Source organism: Monodon monoceros, unplaced genomic scaffold, assembly GCF_005190385.1.
Source record: "Monodon monoceros isolate NGI ecotype Baffin Bay Population unplaced genomic scaffold, NGI_Narwhal_1 Super_Scaffold_16, whole genome shotgun sequence".
Lineage (NCBI taxonomy): Eukaryota > Metazoa > Chordata > Mammalia > Artiodactyla > Monodontidae > Monodon > Monodon monoceros.
The window spans coordinates 15462704-15475446 of NW_021703772.1; the positions used below are offsets into that span (position 1 = coordinate 15462704).

A 12743-nucleotide genomic window follows, 5' to 3' on the forward strand; every position below is an offset into this window, starting at 1 on the left:
AAAAAAAAAAAAAAAAAAATATATATATATATATATATATATATATGAGAACTAGAAAACTTGGGCTATTGGAGAAAAGCAACCAACTGACAGATCCCATCAACATTTTCTCCTGTTTCAGAGGAAAAGAAGACAAAGATAATGCACCACAAACATGTTTTCAGATTTATCACCAATTTGGCAGTCTGCACCAGCGAGGTAGTTTGGAAGAGACGCAAAGTTACAGAAGTAAGGGCACTGAATCTAGATTCCACCTCCTGTGCTTCCCTTGACAGAAATGTACCTTCTACTGGAAGTAGGGATTTTACTTTTAACCCTACCCAAATAATAAAGGCTCACTCATCACCCCTGATTTATACGGACTTTGACTGTTTTCACAGTCATGGTGAAGGGTTTGCATAAATCACACAGCATCCCTTGCCCTGGTTCCCCTTGAGACAGAGCAAAACTGGTTGGCTTTCATAAGCACCAAAGCTGCAAACCTCATTGTGAACGTCACAGACCTAGCTGGGTAGGGACAATTTCAATACTTCTAGCTGCAAGACAAAGGAAATGACTCAGCCTGCACCTGGTGTGCAAAGGAAACAGGAGAAAGAGATGTCCAAATCAAATAGCATAAATGCACATTTTCTTAAGGCAATCTGCCCAGTTTCTCTTCCGGTGTTCTGGGGTTATTTCTGTTGTTGCTGTTGTTCTTGTTATTTTGCTTTGCTGTTTAAATTTTACATGCAATTATATATTAGATGAGAAGCTTTACAGTTGAGGAGATCTCCATCTAACCATACTAGTGAATACAATATATGGCTCACGTTTGTGTTGTAGCAAAAATTCCTATAAAAATATTCATCTGCGGGCTTCCCTGGTGGCGCAGTGGTTGAGAATCCGCCTGCCAATGCAGGGGACACGGGTTCGAGCCCTGGCCCGAGAAGATCCCACATGTCGCGGAGCAACTAAGCCCGGGAGCCACAACTACTGAGCCCACGCGCCTAGAGCCCGTGCTCCGCAACAAGAGAAGCCACCGCAATGAGAATCCTGCTCACCGCCATGAAGAGTAGCCCCCGCTCACCGCAATTAGAGAAAGCCCACGCAGCAACAAGGACCCAACACAGCCAAAAATAAATAAATAAATAAATTTATTTTAAAAATACACATATATTCATTTGCAGTCTGTAGGACTGTATGGAACTTACAACTATGCTTTGAGTTTATGAAAGGACTTCTGGCTTTGCTGGATTAGGACCTCTGGAGATCAACTCCCTAATACGTACCTGAAAATAAGATTTTATGTATGCCAAAATTAAAGTTGCTGATGTCTAGATTTTTTAAATGGCATAATTCTAAATAAATTCATCAGAGCAGAACTTTTCCCAGTTTTCAGGGCCTCTGCTTTCCACACATGGGCTTTAACTGCTTCCTAGACAAACCAGTGGAGGTTGGTGGTCATCTTGGCCCCCTCACTACTGAGTGTGAGATTAAAATTCATACCTTGTGAGATCACAAAAGACTGTGTCATGAGATTTTCATAAATTTCTCCAAAGGAATGAAGGTCATGGATTTTATAATACTTAAAGGCCTTTAGTTGTTGTGGTTACTTGGGCCTCACAGCTCTGTCAGAAAGACTTACCCCTGACCAGCTAGGGCATAGTTTTATGTAAATGGTGCTCCTTTTACATTTGTTTGGTATTGAATAATACCAAAAAGGATTTATCGTCAAATTATCCGCATCTATTAAAATAGGATGTGTCCTGGGAATTCCCTGGAGGTCCAGCGGTTAGGACTCGGCATTTTCACTGCCAGAGGCCAGGTTCAACCCCTGGTCGGGGAGCTAAGATCCCGCAAGCCACAAGGAGAGGCCAGAAAAAAAAAAGAGAGAGAGAGAGAGAATAAAATAGGATGTGCCCTATTCCCTGCTTTGAGAAAAGAACTGATCTAATTTTAAGGCCTTGGGTCAGTGGCCTCCTGGACTGCTCAACCATATGAAGCCAAAGGGATGCTGGCCTAAAAGTCTTCTATAGAACAATTGAGAAGGTTCCCTTTTTCGTGTGTGAAATGCTTTTCTACTCACGGCATTACCCAGCATGACTGTGTTTTGCTGTTGCTACACCCAATCCAGGCTCTAGCCCAGGGCCTGATGTTTTAAAAATTAGGGGTTTTAACACGTATTAACAGTAAGTTAGAACAACTCAATAAAGTTGCCCCCAAATACTGAGAGTGGAGGAGGTATAGAAAGACATGTGGCAGTGGAGATCACTTGAAAACTAGATATTCTTCTTACTTATTGGATAATTACTTAATGCTTAGTGACTAATCCTCAGAAACCCTCCTCAACTTGCTCTTTACAAACCAAGCCTGAGATACTTTACAAACCAAGCCTGCAATACTGTCAATTACTGGCATGGGACAATCACACATAAATTACCTCCGTCGGAAAGTACCTCTTTTCTTAGAATAGGTTTCATACTATGGTACAGCTTAAAAAAATTCTTTACCTATGGCAAGGTTTGTGTGTTCACCTAGAAATACGCCCATTCAGCAAGTACTTATTTCATGCCTACTATGTATCACGAGCTGACCCAGGCGCTAAGGAGACATCCATGAACAGGAAGGACAAGGATCCCGCCCTCCCGGACCTGACATTCTGGTTTAGGGAGAATCATATAACCCGAGTCAACGGTGAACTGGTCACATCTCTCCAGAGGGCGCTGTCTCTCAGAGCTCATCTTACTCGAAGAGGCCGTATTGGAAGACAATTAAAACCCCTCCTTTTACTGTGAAAACCTTTTGGAATTTCAATGTCTTAAAACCCGTCCAAAGCATGTCTTCCAAAAGAGCTCCTTACCTGTAGCAAATGAACATATTTCTAAGCAAATGGCAACAATGAATATTTCTAAGCATAATTAGAAAAGAGAAGACATGCTCTCATCCACATGCGTTTCCATATGGTAGATTCATCCTGTTTCCAAAATGGCATTAAAATTCTGCAATATTGTATAAAAATGTGTTGGTTGATATGACCTAAAGGATCAAATTATCTAAGTCTTAAAAGTAACATTATTCACTAATAAATGGTCTGTTCAAGCAGAAAAAAAAATGATGTCCTCCAGTTCTACATGGCAAGTTATTTTACACACTGTCTCATAAATGTTCCAGCTGTGCTGAACAACAGCTGTCATATTCAGTGAAAATGCCACATTAAGTTATTGTAATATTTAGTAAAGGGGTCTAATTATTTTTTTTGAAGCTGTCATTTTTTTTTAAGCACATGAATAATTTTGGGGTTTTTTTGGGCTGCGTTGGGTCTTCATTGCTGCGCACAGGCCTTCTCTAGTTGTGGCGAGCAGCGGCTACTCTTTGCTGTGGTGCGTGGGCTTCTCATTGCAGTGGCTTCTCTTGTTGCGGAGCATGGGATCTAGGCACGCAAGCTTGAGTAGTTGTGGCTCACGGGCTCAGTAGTTGTGGCTCGTGGGCTCTAGAGCACAGGCTCAGTAGTTGTGGCGCACAGGTTTAGTCGCTCTGCGGCATCTGGGATCTTCCCAGGCCAGGGCTGGAACTCGAGTCCCCTGCATTGGCAGGTGGATCCCTAACCACTGCGCCACCAGGGAAGTCCCGCACGTGAATAATTCTAAACCTTTTCTTAACCTGTAAAATAATTTTTACCTTCCTAAATGAGGAAGACGATTAAAAGGCTGATCATCTCCAACCTTACCCTATAGTCACCCACTGGATTTTTAGTTACCATAGATAAACATCAACATCTGTCACCATACATAATACTTCTCAGTTGCAAATCTGATTCCTTCACCAAAGAAAAAATTTAATTTATTTAAAATATTTGTTCTTTCAATGGGATATTCTCTCGCCCTCTTGCATGCCTTCGAGGAGGAGAGTTATCTAAAAATGAGAGTTTCATTTTCTGGAATACCATACTTCCCTTTGTGCTCCTCAAATAATTTCCTTAGCTCGTCCATATAGGTCTGATGCAACTCCTCAATCTGCTCTGGGGTTGGGTGCAGGGTCTGACGAACAGGGATTGGGCGGCCAACTGCAAAAACAGAGAATACATCATACATAAGAAATCAAAGCCACTCCACCACAAACTACCACCTCTAATGGACAGCCCTAGAAAGATCTCCCAATCAGAATCTGTCAGGCCTGCCAGCTCCCATCCCTTTTTCATTTTACTGGCTGCCTGCCGTAGTCACACCATCTCTTTTGGTAGCAAATAAAGAGCTTTCCTTCTCAGCAGACGCTGGATTGTCAGGACGCTTGTGGTTTTGACTTTGAGTCAAATGAACTACTGTGCTGGCTGCAGCTGGGAGATAAGAGGACATTGCTGTGTGTGCACGTCAGCAGCTCGCTCCTCTGGTACAGCTGACAGCCAGACCACAGTGCTCTATTATCACTGCCTGGGAAATCTTAACTCATGAGGCAACAGCCCTCTATTCTGGCTCTGTTTAATGTCATCCTAAAAAAATGAAAAGAATATATATCTTCACTGCTAAGTATCTGTACCAGAAAACATACATAATCACAAGGATTCCACTGTCTGTAATGGTGGAAAACAAAACCAACCAAAAGTCTTAATAGAAAAAAACATTAAATAAACCACGACCATTCATTCAGTGGAATCCTAGGCAGCAATTTTTTTTAAAACTAAATAATATTTTTGTAACTGTTTATGCTGACTCATTGTGCTGATCATTTTACAATATATACAAATATCAAATCAACACTTGAAGCTAACTGTTATTTGCAATTATATCTCAATTTAAAAAATGAAATAGATGTGTGTACACACACAGAGACGTCTAAAATGTTGTAGGTGGGGAAAAGTTGTAAAATAACATAGTATGATCCTATTTATTAAAAATTTCTCTATCTAGGTGCATTATAAGCCTTTAGTGCACTAAGCAAATCTACAAGGTACACTGATAGCCCTTACCTGGAGGGAGGAAGGTAGGGCTGGGGGAATTTATATTTTATCTGTATTGTATGAATTTTCTACAATGAGAAGGCACTGGTGTTATCTGTATAATTAAAAATGAACTAATTAATTTTTTAAAACCTAGCAATTTCTACATGTATTTTAAGGCATTTATATAATAAATAACTTTTATCTCACTTGTGTCAGATTTTGAGAGACTAGATATACGTGGCTCCACCTCCTGCTGCCCTCAGTCCTCTCTGCTACTCATTGCGACCTCTGCTGGCCTGATGCTGCTACCGATGCCAAGAGTTGAAAATGTACAGGATGTTCAATGAACAGCAAACTGCTTACTACATTTGATTAGCTTGGGCATGAGGTCAAATGGGGCTGTAGGTAACAGAATGGCACTCGCAGGGCCTCCTTTGCCCACCCGGAGTCTCCCCATGCTACATCCAAGGTTCGATCCATGTTAGTAACAAAAGGTGATTAGTTAAGAAGGTACCAGAGAAAGAAGGAAGTGATAAATAACAGTAGAAGGAAGTGTGACAATAGTATGGGAGGTAAGGGAGCACAGGGAAGGGAATGTATACACACAAACACACACACATATATTATAATATATTATATATTAAGAAGATATCTATCTATATCTATCTATATTTATATACAATGTTACACATAATCTATATATCCTATGTATAGATATATAATCTCCTTATCACAACATTAGTATTCTCAAATTGCTAAGTTTTTAACCATATATAGCCTCAAGAAGCTCCTATACAGTTTTCCTTGAAAGCTTGGATGTCAAACATACATAGTAGACGTCAGTCCTTTGTAATTTAACATAACTATCTCGCTGTCAGTGTGGTTGACTTTTTTTTTTTTTTTGCCACACAGCTTGCAGGATCTCAGTTCCCCAACCAGGGATTGAACCCAGGCCCAAGGCAGTGAAAGCACTGAGGTCTAACCACGGAATGGCCAGGGAACTCTCATGTCATTTGTGGTTGAAATACAGACTAGGAGAGGCTGAAATGATGGGGTGGAATTGGGGGCTGGTGTTGCACAAGAAGCACCAGGCTAAACCAGATCCAGTGCTAGCTCACCAGCAGGTACACGGAGCTAGTAAGTAACTTCTTCTCTGGCCTTAATTTTCACATGTATGGAATAAAAGAGTAGGCAACCTTGAAGCTTCCATCCAGCTCTGATCTTTGTTGTTGTCTGAGGAAAGAAACTGAGAAATTTACGTGCTCATTGAGAACTCTACCTGCAAATCTACTAGCCAATTTGTGGTGTTATAGAAATAGCTTCTGTTTTCTTAGTGAAATTATCCCAAGGAGACAGGTTAAGTGCAACTATTCTGGGTGGGAAGGGGGATTTATAAAGAGATACAGTGGTCTAAGAAGATGAAGAGTGTTGTTCCCAGCTTACTTCAATTAGGGCTTGTGAATTCTGAATTATTGAGACTTATTTCCTGAGATATCCTACAGTTAATTCCAATCCTGTTCTTTTCCTATTAATGGTTTTATATTTCAGATAGTTCTTCCAGAGAGCTCAAACACGCTCATATAAGTTGAATTTAGCATCATTAGATTTTTCCCTTTAAACTGTGAGACAAACACAGTCATACTTGTCTTTCTCTTATTTACCCACAAAGAAACTGAGATGCTGAAAGTTTCTAAACTATATATACACATACACAAAAACAAACAAAAACCAAAGGAAATGAAGATTTAAACCCAGCACTTCTGCCCCTCGTTACTAAACTAACCCAAAATTGGATTAGAGAGTAAGAACCTTTCTCAATTACTTTTTAGGGATACAGACAGAGGTAACAAAACAAAAACTTGCAAATCTGAGAAGGGTCCCCAGAGCCCTAGAAGACCAGAGTTCCCTCTCTCCACAAAAAGGAGATTTTTTTACTATCAAGGAGAAGAAAGCTGTTTTCCACATAAGACTGGGTTAGTTGCAGACTGCTGCCTGACTCCCTTTTTATAACACAAAGGAAAAACCAGCTTCATCAGGTTGCTCTGGGGGTAGAACTCCTTGCCCTGGAAAAGTCAGCTAACATCTACTTGTGGCAGAGTCAGGAATCTTAGCTCTTGTTTATGTTTCGGTGCTTTTTATAGCTGGCATGCTCCTTTGTTCCCTTTTCAATTCCATCCAACAATTCAGGATTAGTTATGTCTTTATTGCCTTACACAGCAGGCTTGCTCTAACTCCTGTGATGCTGTGCTGCATTTACCTAGATGAAGAATAAGCAGCTTCATGAGCTGTTGTATTTGCAGCTGGAGAAGAGCTTGGAGATGGGAGTTATTTTCTTCTCATTAAGGCAAAGAGTAGGTATTTCACAATAAGGAGTCTTTTTTCTATTTCTCTGTAATTGTGAATATTTTGCAGTTTTCTCTCTCTCTAATGGTCTCACATAGGAATTGCTCTTTCTTTAGATGCTACATAGCCATACACAAGAGAGAGACCAGGCAGAGAGCTGGGCAGAGTGGGATTTGGGAAGAGTCAAAACCTGGGTTCAAGTAAACCTCTGGCTTATGATGGAGTCTCAGAAGACGCCCAATGTAAGTATATGTGTATATAAGTGTGTATACATATGCACACACACACACTCATGAACATTTACTGAGCACTTAATACATTGTACTGGGCACCATACTAATTCCTTTATTATTACCTCCTTTAATTCCTACTTTACAATTAAAATTTAAATTAGGTTCCCCTTCCTTCCTTTCTATTTCAGAAAATCCATTAGCCTGCTTTTTTTCCCATTAGGATAGAATAATGACTTGAAACAAAATGGACTACTTTTGTCCTCAAGTGGTTCCAAACCAGTTTTATCTAAATAAGGTACATTCCCTTCCCTAACTTTTTTATCAAAAAAAAAAAAAAAAATTCAAACCTATAGAAAAAAATAATACAAAGAGCACTTGCATGCTCTTCCTCTAGACTCACCAGCTGTAAACATTTTGTGCACACACACACGATATGTATATACACATGTATTATTATTTTTATTTTTGTAGAACCATTTGAGAGTAAGTTGTAGACATCATTGATTCGATCATGCTATCCGCCTTAAAACTGCTCATGCTATAAAGACAAAGAAAAGTTGAAAACCTATTCCAGCTTAAAGTAGGCTAAAGAAAGTGAAAATTAAATGCAATGTATGATCCTGCTATGGGAAAAAAAACTGCCCCCCACCAAAACACATAGCTAAAAAGAATGGTATTGTGGCAACTGACGAAATTTGAGTATGTCATATACACTAGTTAATAGCATTTAATCGATGTTCAATTTCCTGAATTGTACTGACATTATAAAAGAGAATAATCTTGTTCTTAAGAAATAGACATAAAAGTAATTAGGAACAAATGGTCATGTTGTTTGCACTTAAACAGTTCAGCAATAACAATAGTAAAAGGTGTATTTATGATACCATTAGAGAGAGAGAAAAACCGTAGCAAAAACGTTAACCGGTGAGTCTAGGAGAAAGGCACACAGGAGTTCGTTTTACTACTCGTGAGACTTTTCTGAACATTTGAAATTTTTCAACATGACATTTTAAAACTTAAATCCAACACATAATAGGACACATGAAATTTCCTCCTTTAAATAACAAGTTTCCCTTGTATTTTACTTTCTTACCCAAACAACTTTCTGTCATACCACCTGTACTGGCTCTACGACTTGAACTTAATAGTAAATTCATCTTAAAAAATTTTAATATGTACTTGTTCTATTTCTGAAAACTTAAGAATTATAATCAGACAGGCCTAACTAAGGACTAGACTTTAAGAACAGTGTGTAAAGAGTCACAGTTCCTTGCAAGAATGTTGCTTTTTTTTGTTTGTTTCTGCATCACAGACCTCCAGGAGGGCAGGGATTTTGCCTTATTTGTTCTCTGCTATATTCTCAGTGCCCACAGGGTAGGAGCTCAAGACACATTTGTGAATCAACAAATTAGTCTTTAGTTAGTTCCTTGCAACATTCTTGCAAGGAACTGGACCCTGTACACACTGTTCTTAAAGTCTAAACTCATTTCCTTTTTCTCTCCCAGTTGTCACGATGGATGTGACATTGAAATCAGTTTCTCTCCATTATTATGTAATAAAATATAATCTATGTGAACATTTTATTGTACTTGGATAAACTGATAATAACCCGGAGAAAATATATAAATGACATACTATTTGTGACACATAAAGAAAATATATGGTAGCTTCTTTATAAACTATGTCCATTGAGAATGACCCTCAGGAAAGAGGAAAGAAGGTCTTGATGGAGGATGCAGAGAAACCTGATGGTTTAGCAAAGTTTGGTGTAAGAAATATGCAGAGACTGGTGATGGCACCTTAGAATTAGCCAGAGCACATTTTTAAAGGGATTTTAACTAACAGGACATTAACAGACAAAACCATTACAGTCCTAGTGAATCTTAGTGAATCTTGCTCACACTACAATGAATGCTCTGGGGACTTCCCTGGTGGCGCAGTGGTTAAGAATCCGCCTGCCAATGCAGGGGACACGGGTTCGAGCCCTGGTCCGGGAAAATCCCACATGCCGCGGAGCAGCTAAGCCCGTACACCACAACTACTGAAGCCCACGCTCTAGAGCCCACGTTCTGCAACAAGAGAAGCCACCGCAGTGAGAAGCCCGCACGCTGCAATGAAGAGGGGCCCCCACTCGCCTAAACTAGAGAAAGCCCGGGCACAGCAACAAAGACCCAATGCAGCCAAAAATAAATAAATAAAATAAATAAATCTATTTTTAAAAAATGAATGCTCTGGTTGAAGTTGCTGATGAAGGGGGGTCTGAGAGACATGGGGGAAAACTATTTACAGGATGGAAAATCAGAGCATCTCTGGACACCTGGGAGTGAGAGGATTATAGATGCAGTAATGATTTAGGGTGAATTCAACTAATATTTAATGAGTTCTTGTGATGCAAGGTAGAGTTAACAAACTCTTAATTAAGTAGAAGGGGGAGCAGAAGGACCCCAAAATAACTTGCCACTCTGGACGCTGCCTGAATTCTGCTTGGGGTGTGTCAGGGAGTCAGCAGAGAAACAGCTCTGGGTTTGAAGTGCACTGATTTAAAACAGAAATGAGCATAGCAACTTAGATCATGGTTTCAATATCATATTGTGTTTTATTCTCTGGCGCAAGTGAATGATACATAGCTTTTGCTTTTGTTTATGGAACTGTAAATAACTTAGCCCTAACTTGTGTTTCTCCAAGTAAATAAAAGTCTTTAAATACACATTGTCTGAGGGTCTGGTTCACACAAACCAGGCTGCTCTCAGCCATCTGGCTCCCACCTGACCACCATAAGAGCATGCAGCTGAGTCTTTATGAAACATGCATATCCTTAACTTGGTTTTTAAAAGGCTTCACATAATAGCAGGATTCTGAGGATGCTAGAGACTAGAATTGGTGTTTCTGATGTAATCGTTTGGGGGGTAAGTGGAAGGATGCACTGAAGCAATTTTCTTTTGTTCTGAGTCTTTAAGAGATGCATGCTTGGGCTTCCCTCGTGGCGCAGTGGTTGAGAGTCCGCCTGCCGATGCAGGGGACGCGGGTTCGTGCCCCAGTCCGGAAGGACCCCACATGCCGCGGAGCGGCTGGGCCCGTGAGCCGTGGCCACTGAGCCTGCACGTCCGGAGCCTGTGCTCCGCAACGGGAGAGGCCACAACAGTGAGAGGGCTGCGTACCACAAAAAAAAAAAAAAAAAAAGAGAGAGATGCATGCTTGATAGGCATTAAGTAAAAACCAGAGCTATAAACATGGAAGGACCTAGAGATGATCATACTAAGTGAGGTGAGCCAGACAGAGACAGACAAATACCATACGATATTGCTTATATGTGGAATCTAAAAAAAAAAAGATACAAATGTACTTCTTTACAAAACAGAAATAGACCCACAGACTTATGGTTACCAAAGGGTAAAGGACGGGGGGAGGGATAAATGAGGTGTTTGGGGTTAATGTCGTCGTCATCATCCTCCCCCATTTTAATCCTCCCACATGTGCCATTTTTAAAGATAAAATCAGTCTATGTTAGGACACATGTATCTAGTTGGGGAAAAAATGCTTTTGCCGTATGAACTGATGCCTATGTGAACTGAACATGATGAAGACATCTATTACACAGAAATGTCCACATATTAATAGACTCTGATGTAACACGTTCAAAGAACTGCTATGTTGTAATCTGCTAGTACAGAGAAATAGATTCATCCTAGAGTATTAGAAATTCTATTTCTAAAATTGAATTCTATTTGTAGTTCAATAGCAATATTTTTAAAATAATTGATTCCCATTCAAATGGAAAACATAGTCATTTGGTAAATAAAAGGCAGACTGTAAATGAAGCTCAAATAACACCTATAGGATTATTATTTTAGGAAGTTCTTACTCAAAGCTATTTCAGTAACAATAAACATAGCTCAAAGTAAGGTAATCCTTTTTACTCAGTTTAACAAGCCTCGAGTCTTTGATGTACATACCAACAGTGTGGATGGGCTTCCTATAGGGCATTAGGCCAAAATTGTATTGAAAAATTCCTCTGGCGTGGAACAGTGGCAAAGCAAATCCCATGATCTTCTGTAGTTTCTCCTGCACAGCTCGAAGCCATGAGCCTTCAGGGTTGCTAACTTGTTTAAATAGTTCATTTTCACCAAAAGAAAACACTGGCACCAAATAAGCACTGCAAATAACAAGGAGGAAGAATAAGCATTTTCAATGAAAAGGATTTAAATATTTCATTTAGCCCAGCTGACTTTTGCAACAGAGTCCTAACAATTCTTTAATGTTCCCAAGCCTCCCTATAGCGCTAAGTTCCTGTTCCATACATTGAAACTGACTTATACTTGAGGTCCTTTGGGGAGGTACCTCAGCAGTCTTAGTGGTTTGTGGAATTTTATTCTATAGAAAATCAAGGTTCCAGGAAGCTTCTTTGTCATCTGTGGTTTTGGCCATGGTTCATTTGTTCATTTGGCTGGGGATTTATACTGTGCATATAAAATTTTGTGTTTTTTGGTTTTCCTCTTATAGACAAGTTGAATTGCTGGATGCCATGACATTGAGTTACCTTAGTGGGAAGGTTGTATTTCATTCCCCATAAACATCACATCTGCTTTCATTGGGAAGCCGATTAGGAGCTCCGTCTTTAAGGGCCAGAAAAATTACTTTACTTCTTTGTGTTCATTTAATAATGTGTTAACTTCCCTGACCCAGTTGCCTGAAATGAAAAGCCACTTACCCATGGGTCAGAGCAATTTTCACAAATCCCTTCCGCTGGCGGATGAACAGAGTGAACTTTCCAGGATGGGCATCCAGTGATTCCTCTGCACCCCCAAGCACAATGACTGAGATGTTTCCACCTCCTTCCTTGCTTAGCACGTGAGACACACTTCTCCTGGAAACTGAGACTGGCCCTTAGTGAATAAAACAAAAGGTGTTAACTAATTGCCCTTTTATACTCTTATCATAATAGTCTATGGCACCAGCAAATACTTCACAGAATTTCCTAGACTGCTTACATTTGGAGCAGTTTGCAGGTTTATAATTTTTTCATAGCTGACTCTTTGGTAACAGATTCCATTAATAAGATCTAACATTCTGGCAGGGGACAGGGTTAGGTCTTTAAAATGTCACTTGCTTATTACTAGGTCTATCACTTGTTCAGGTAGGTAGTATACTGCTCATTTCTACAGATTCCATTCATATTGCATTATAAGTAAAGGGTGCCCCCTGGAGTTGTTCAGTGCGCAAACCTGCACAGCTGTATGTGGTCATCTTGACCG

At 39.9% G+C, this 12743-nt stretch overlaps 1 protein-coding gene across 1 annotated transcript in view; it reads right to left on the reverse strand.

Moving 5' to 3' along the window:
* Positions 1 to 3720: 3720 nt before the first annotated feature.
* MOGAT1 (monoacylglycerol O-acyltransferase 1) overlaps positions 3721 to 12743 on the reverse strand; it is a 28371-nt gene continuing 19348 nt past the window's right edge. Inside the window, exons 4-6 of the mRNA XM_029225400.1 lie at positions 12200 to 12374; positions 11445 to 11644; positions 3721 to 4042 (exon numbers count right to left, since the gene is read on the reverse strand). Of these exons, the coding sequence (XP_029081233.1) occupies positions 3888 to 4042; positions 11445 to 11644; positions 12200 to 12374 (530 nt within the window). The 3' untranslated portion in view covers positions 3721 to 3887. The remainder of the gene's footprint in view (positions 4043 to 11444; positions 11645 to 12199; positions 12375 to 12743) is intronic.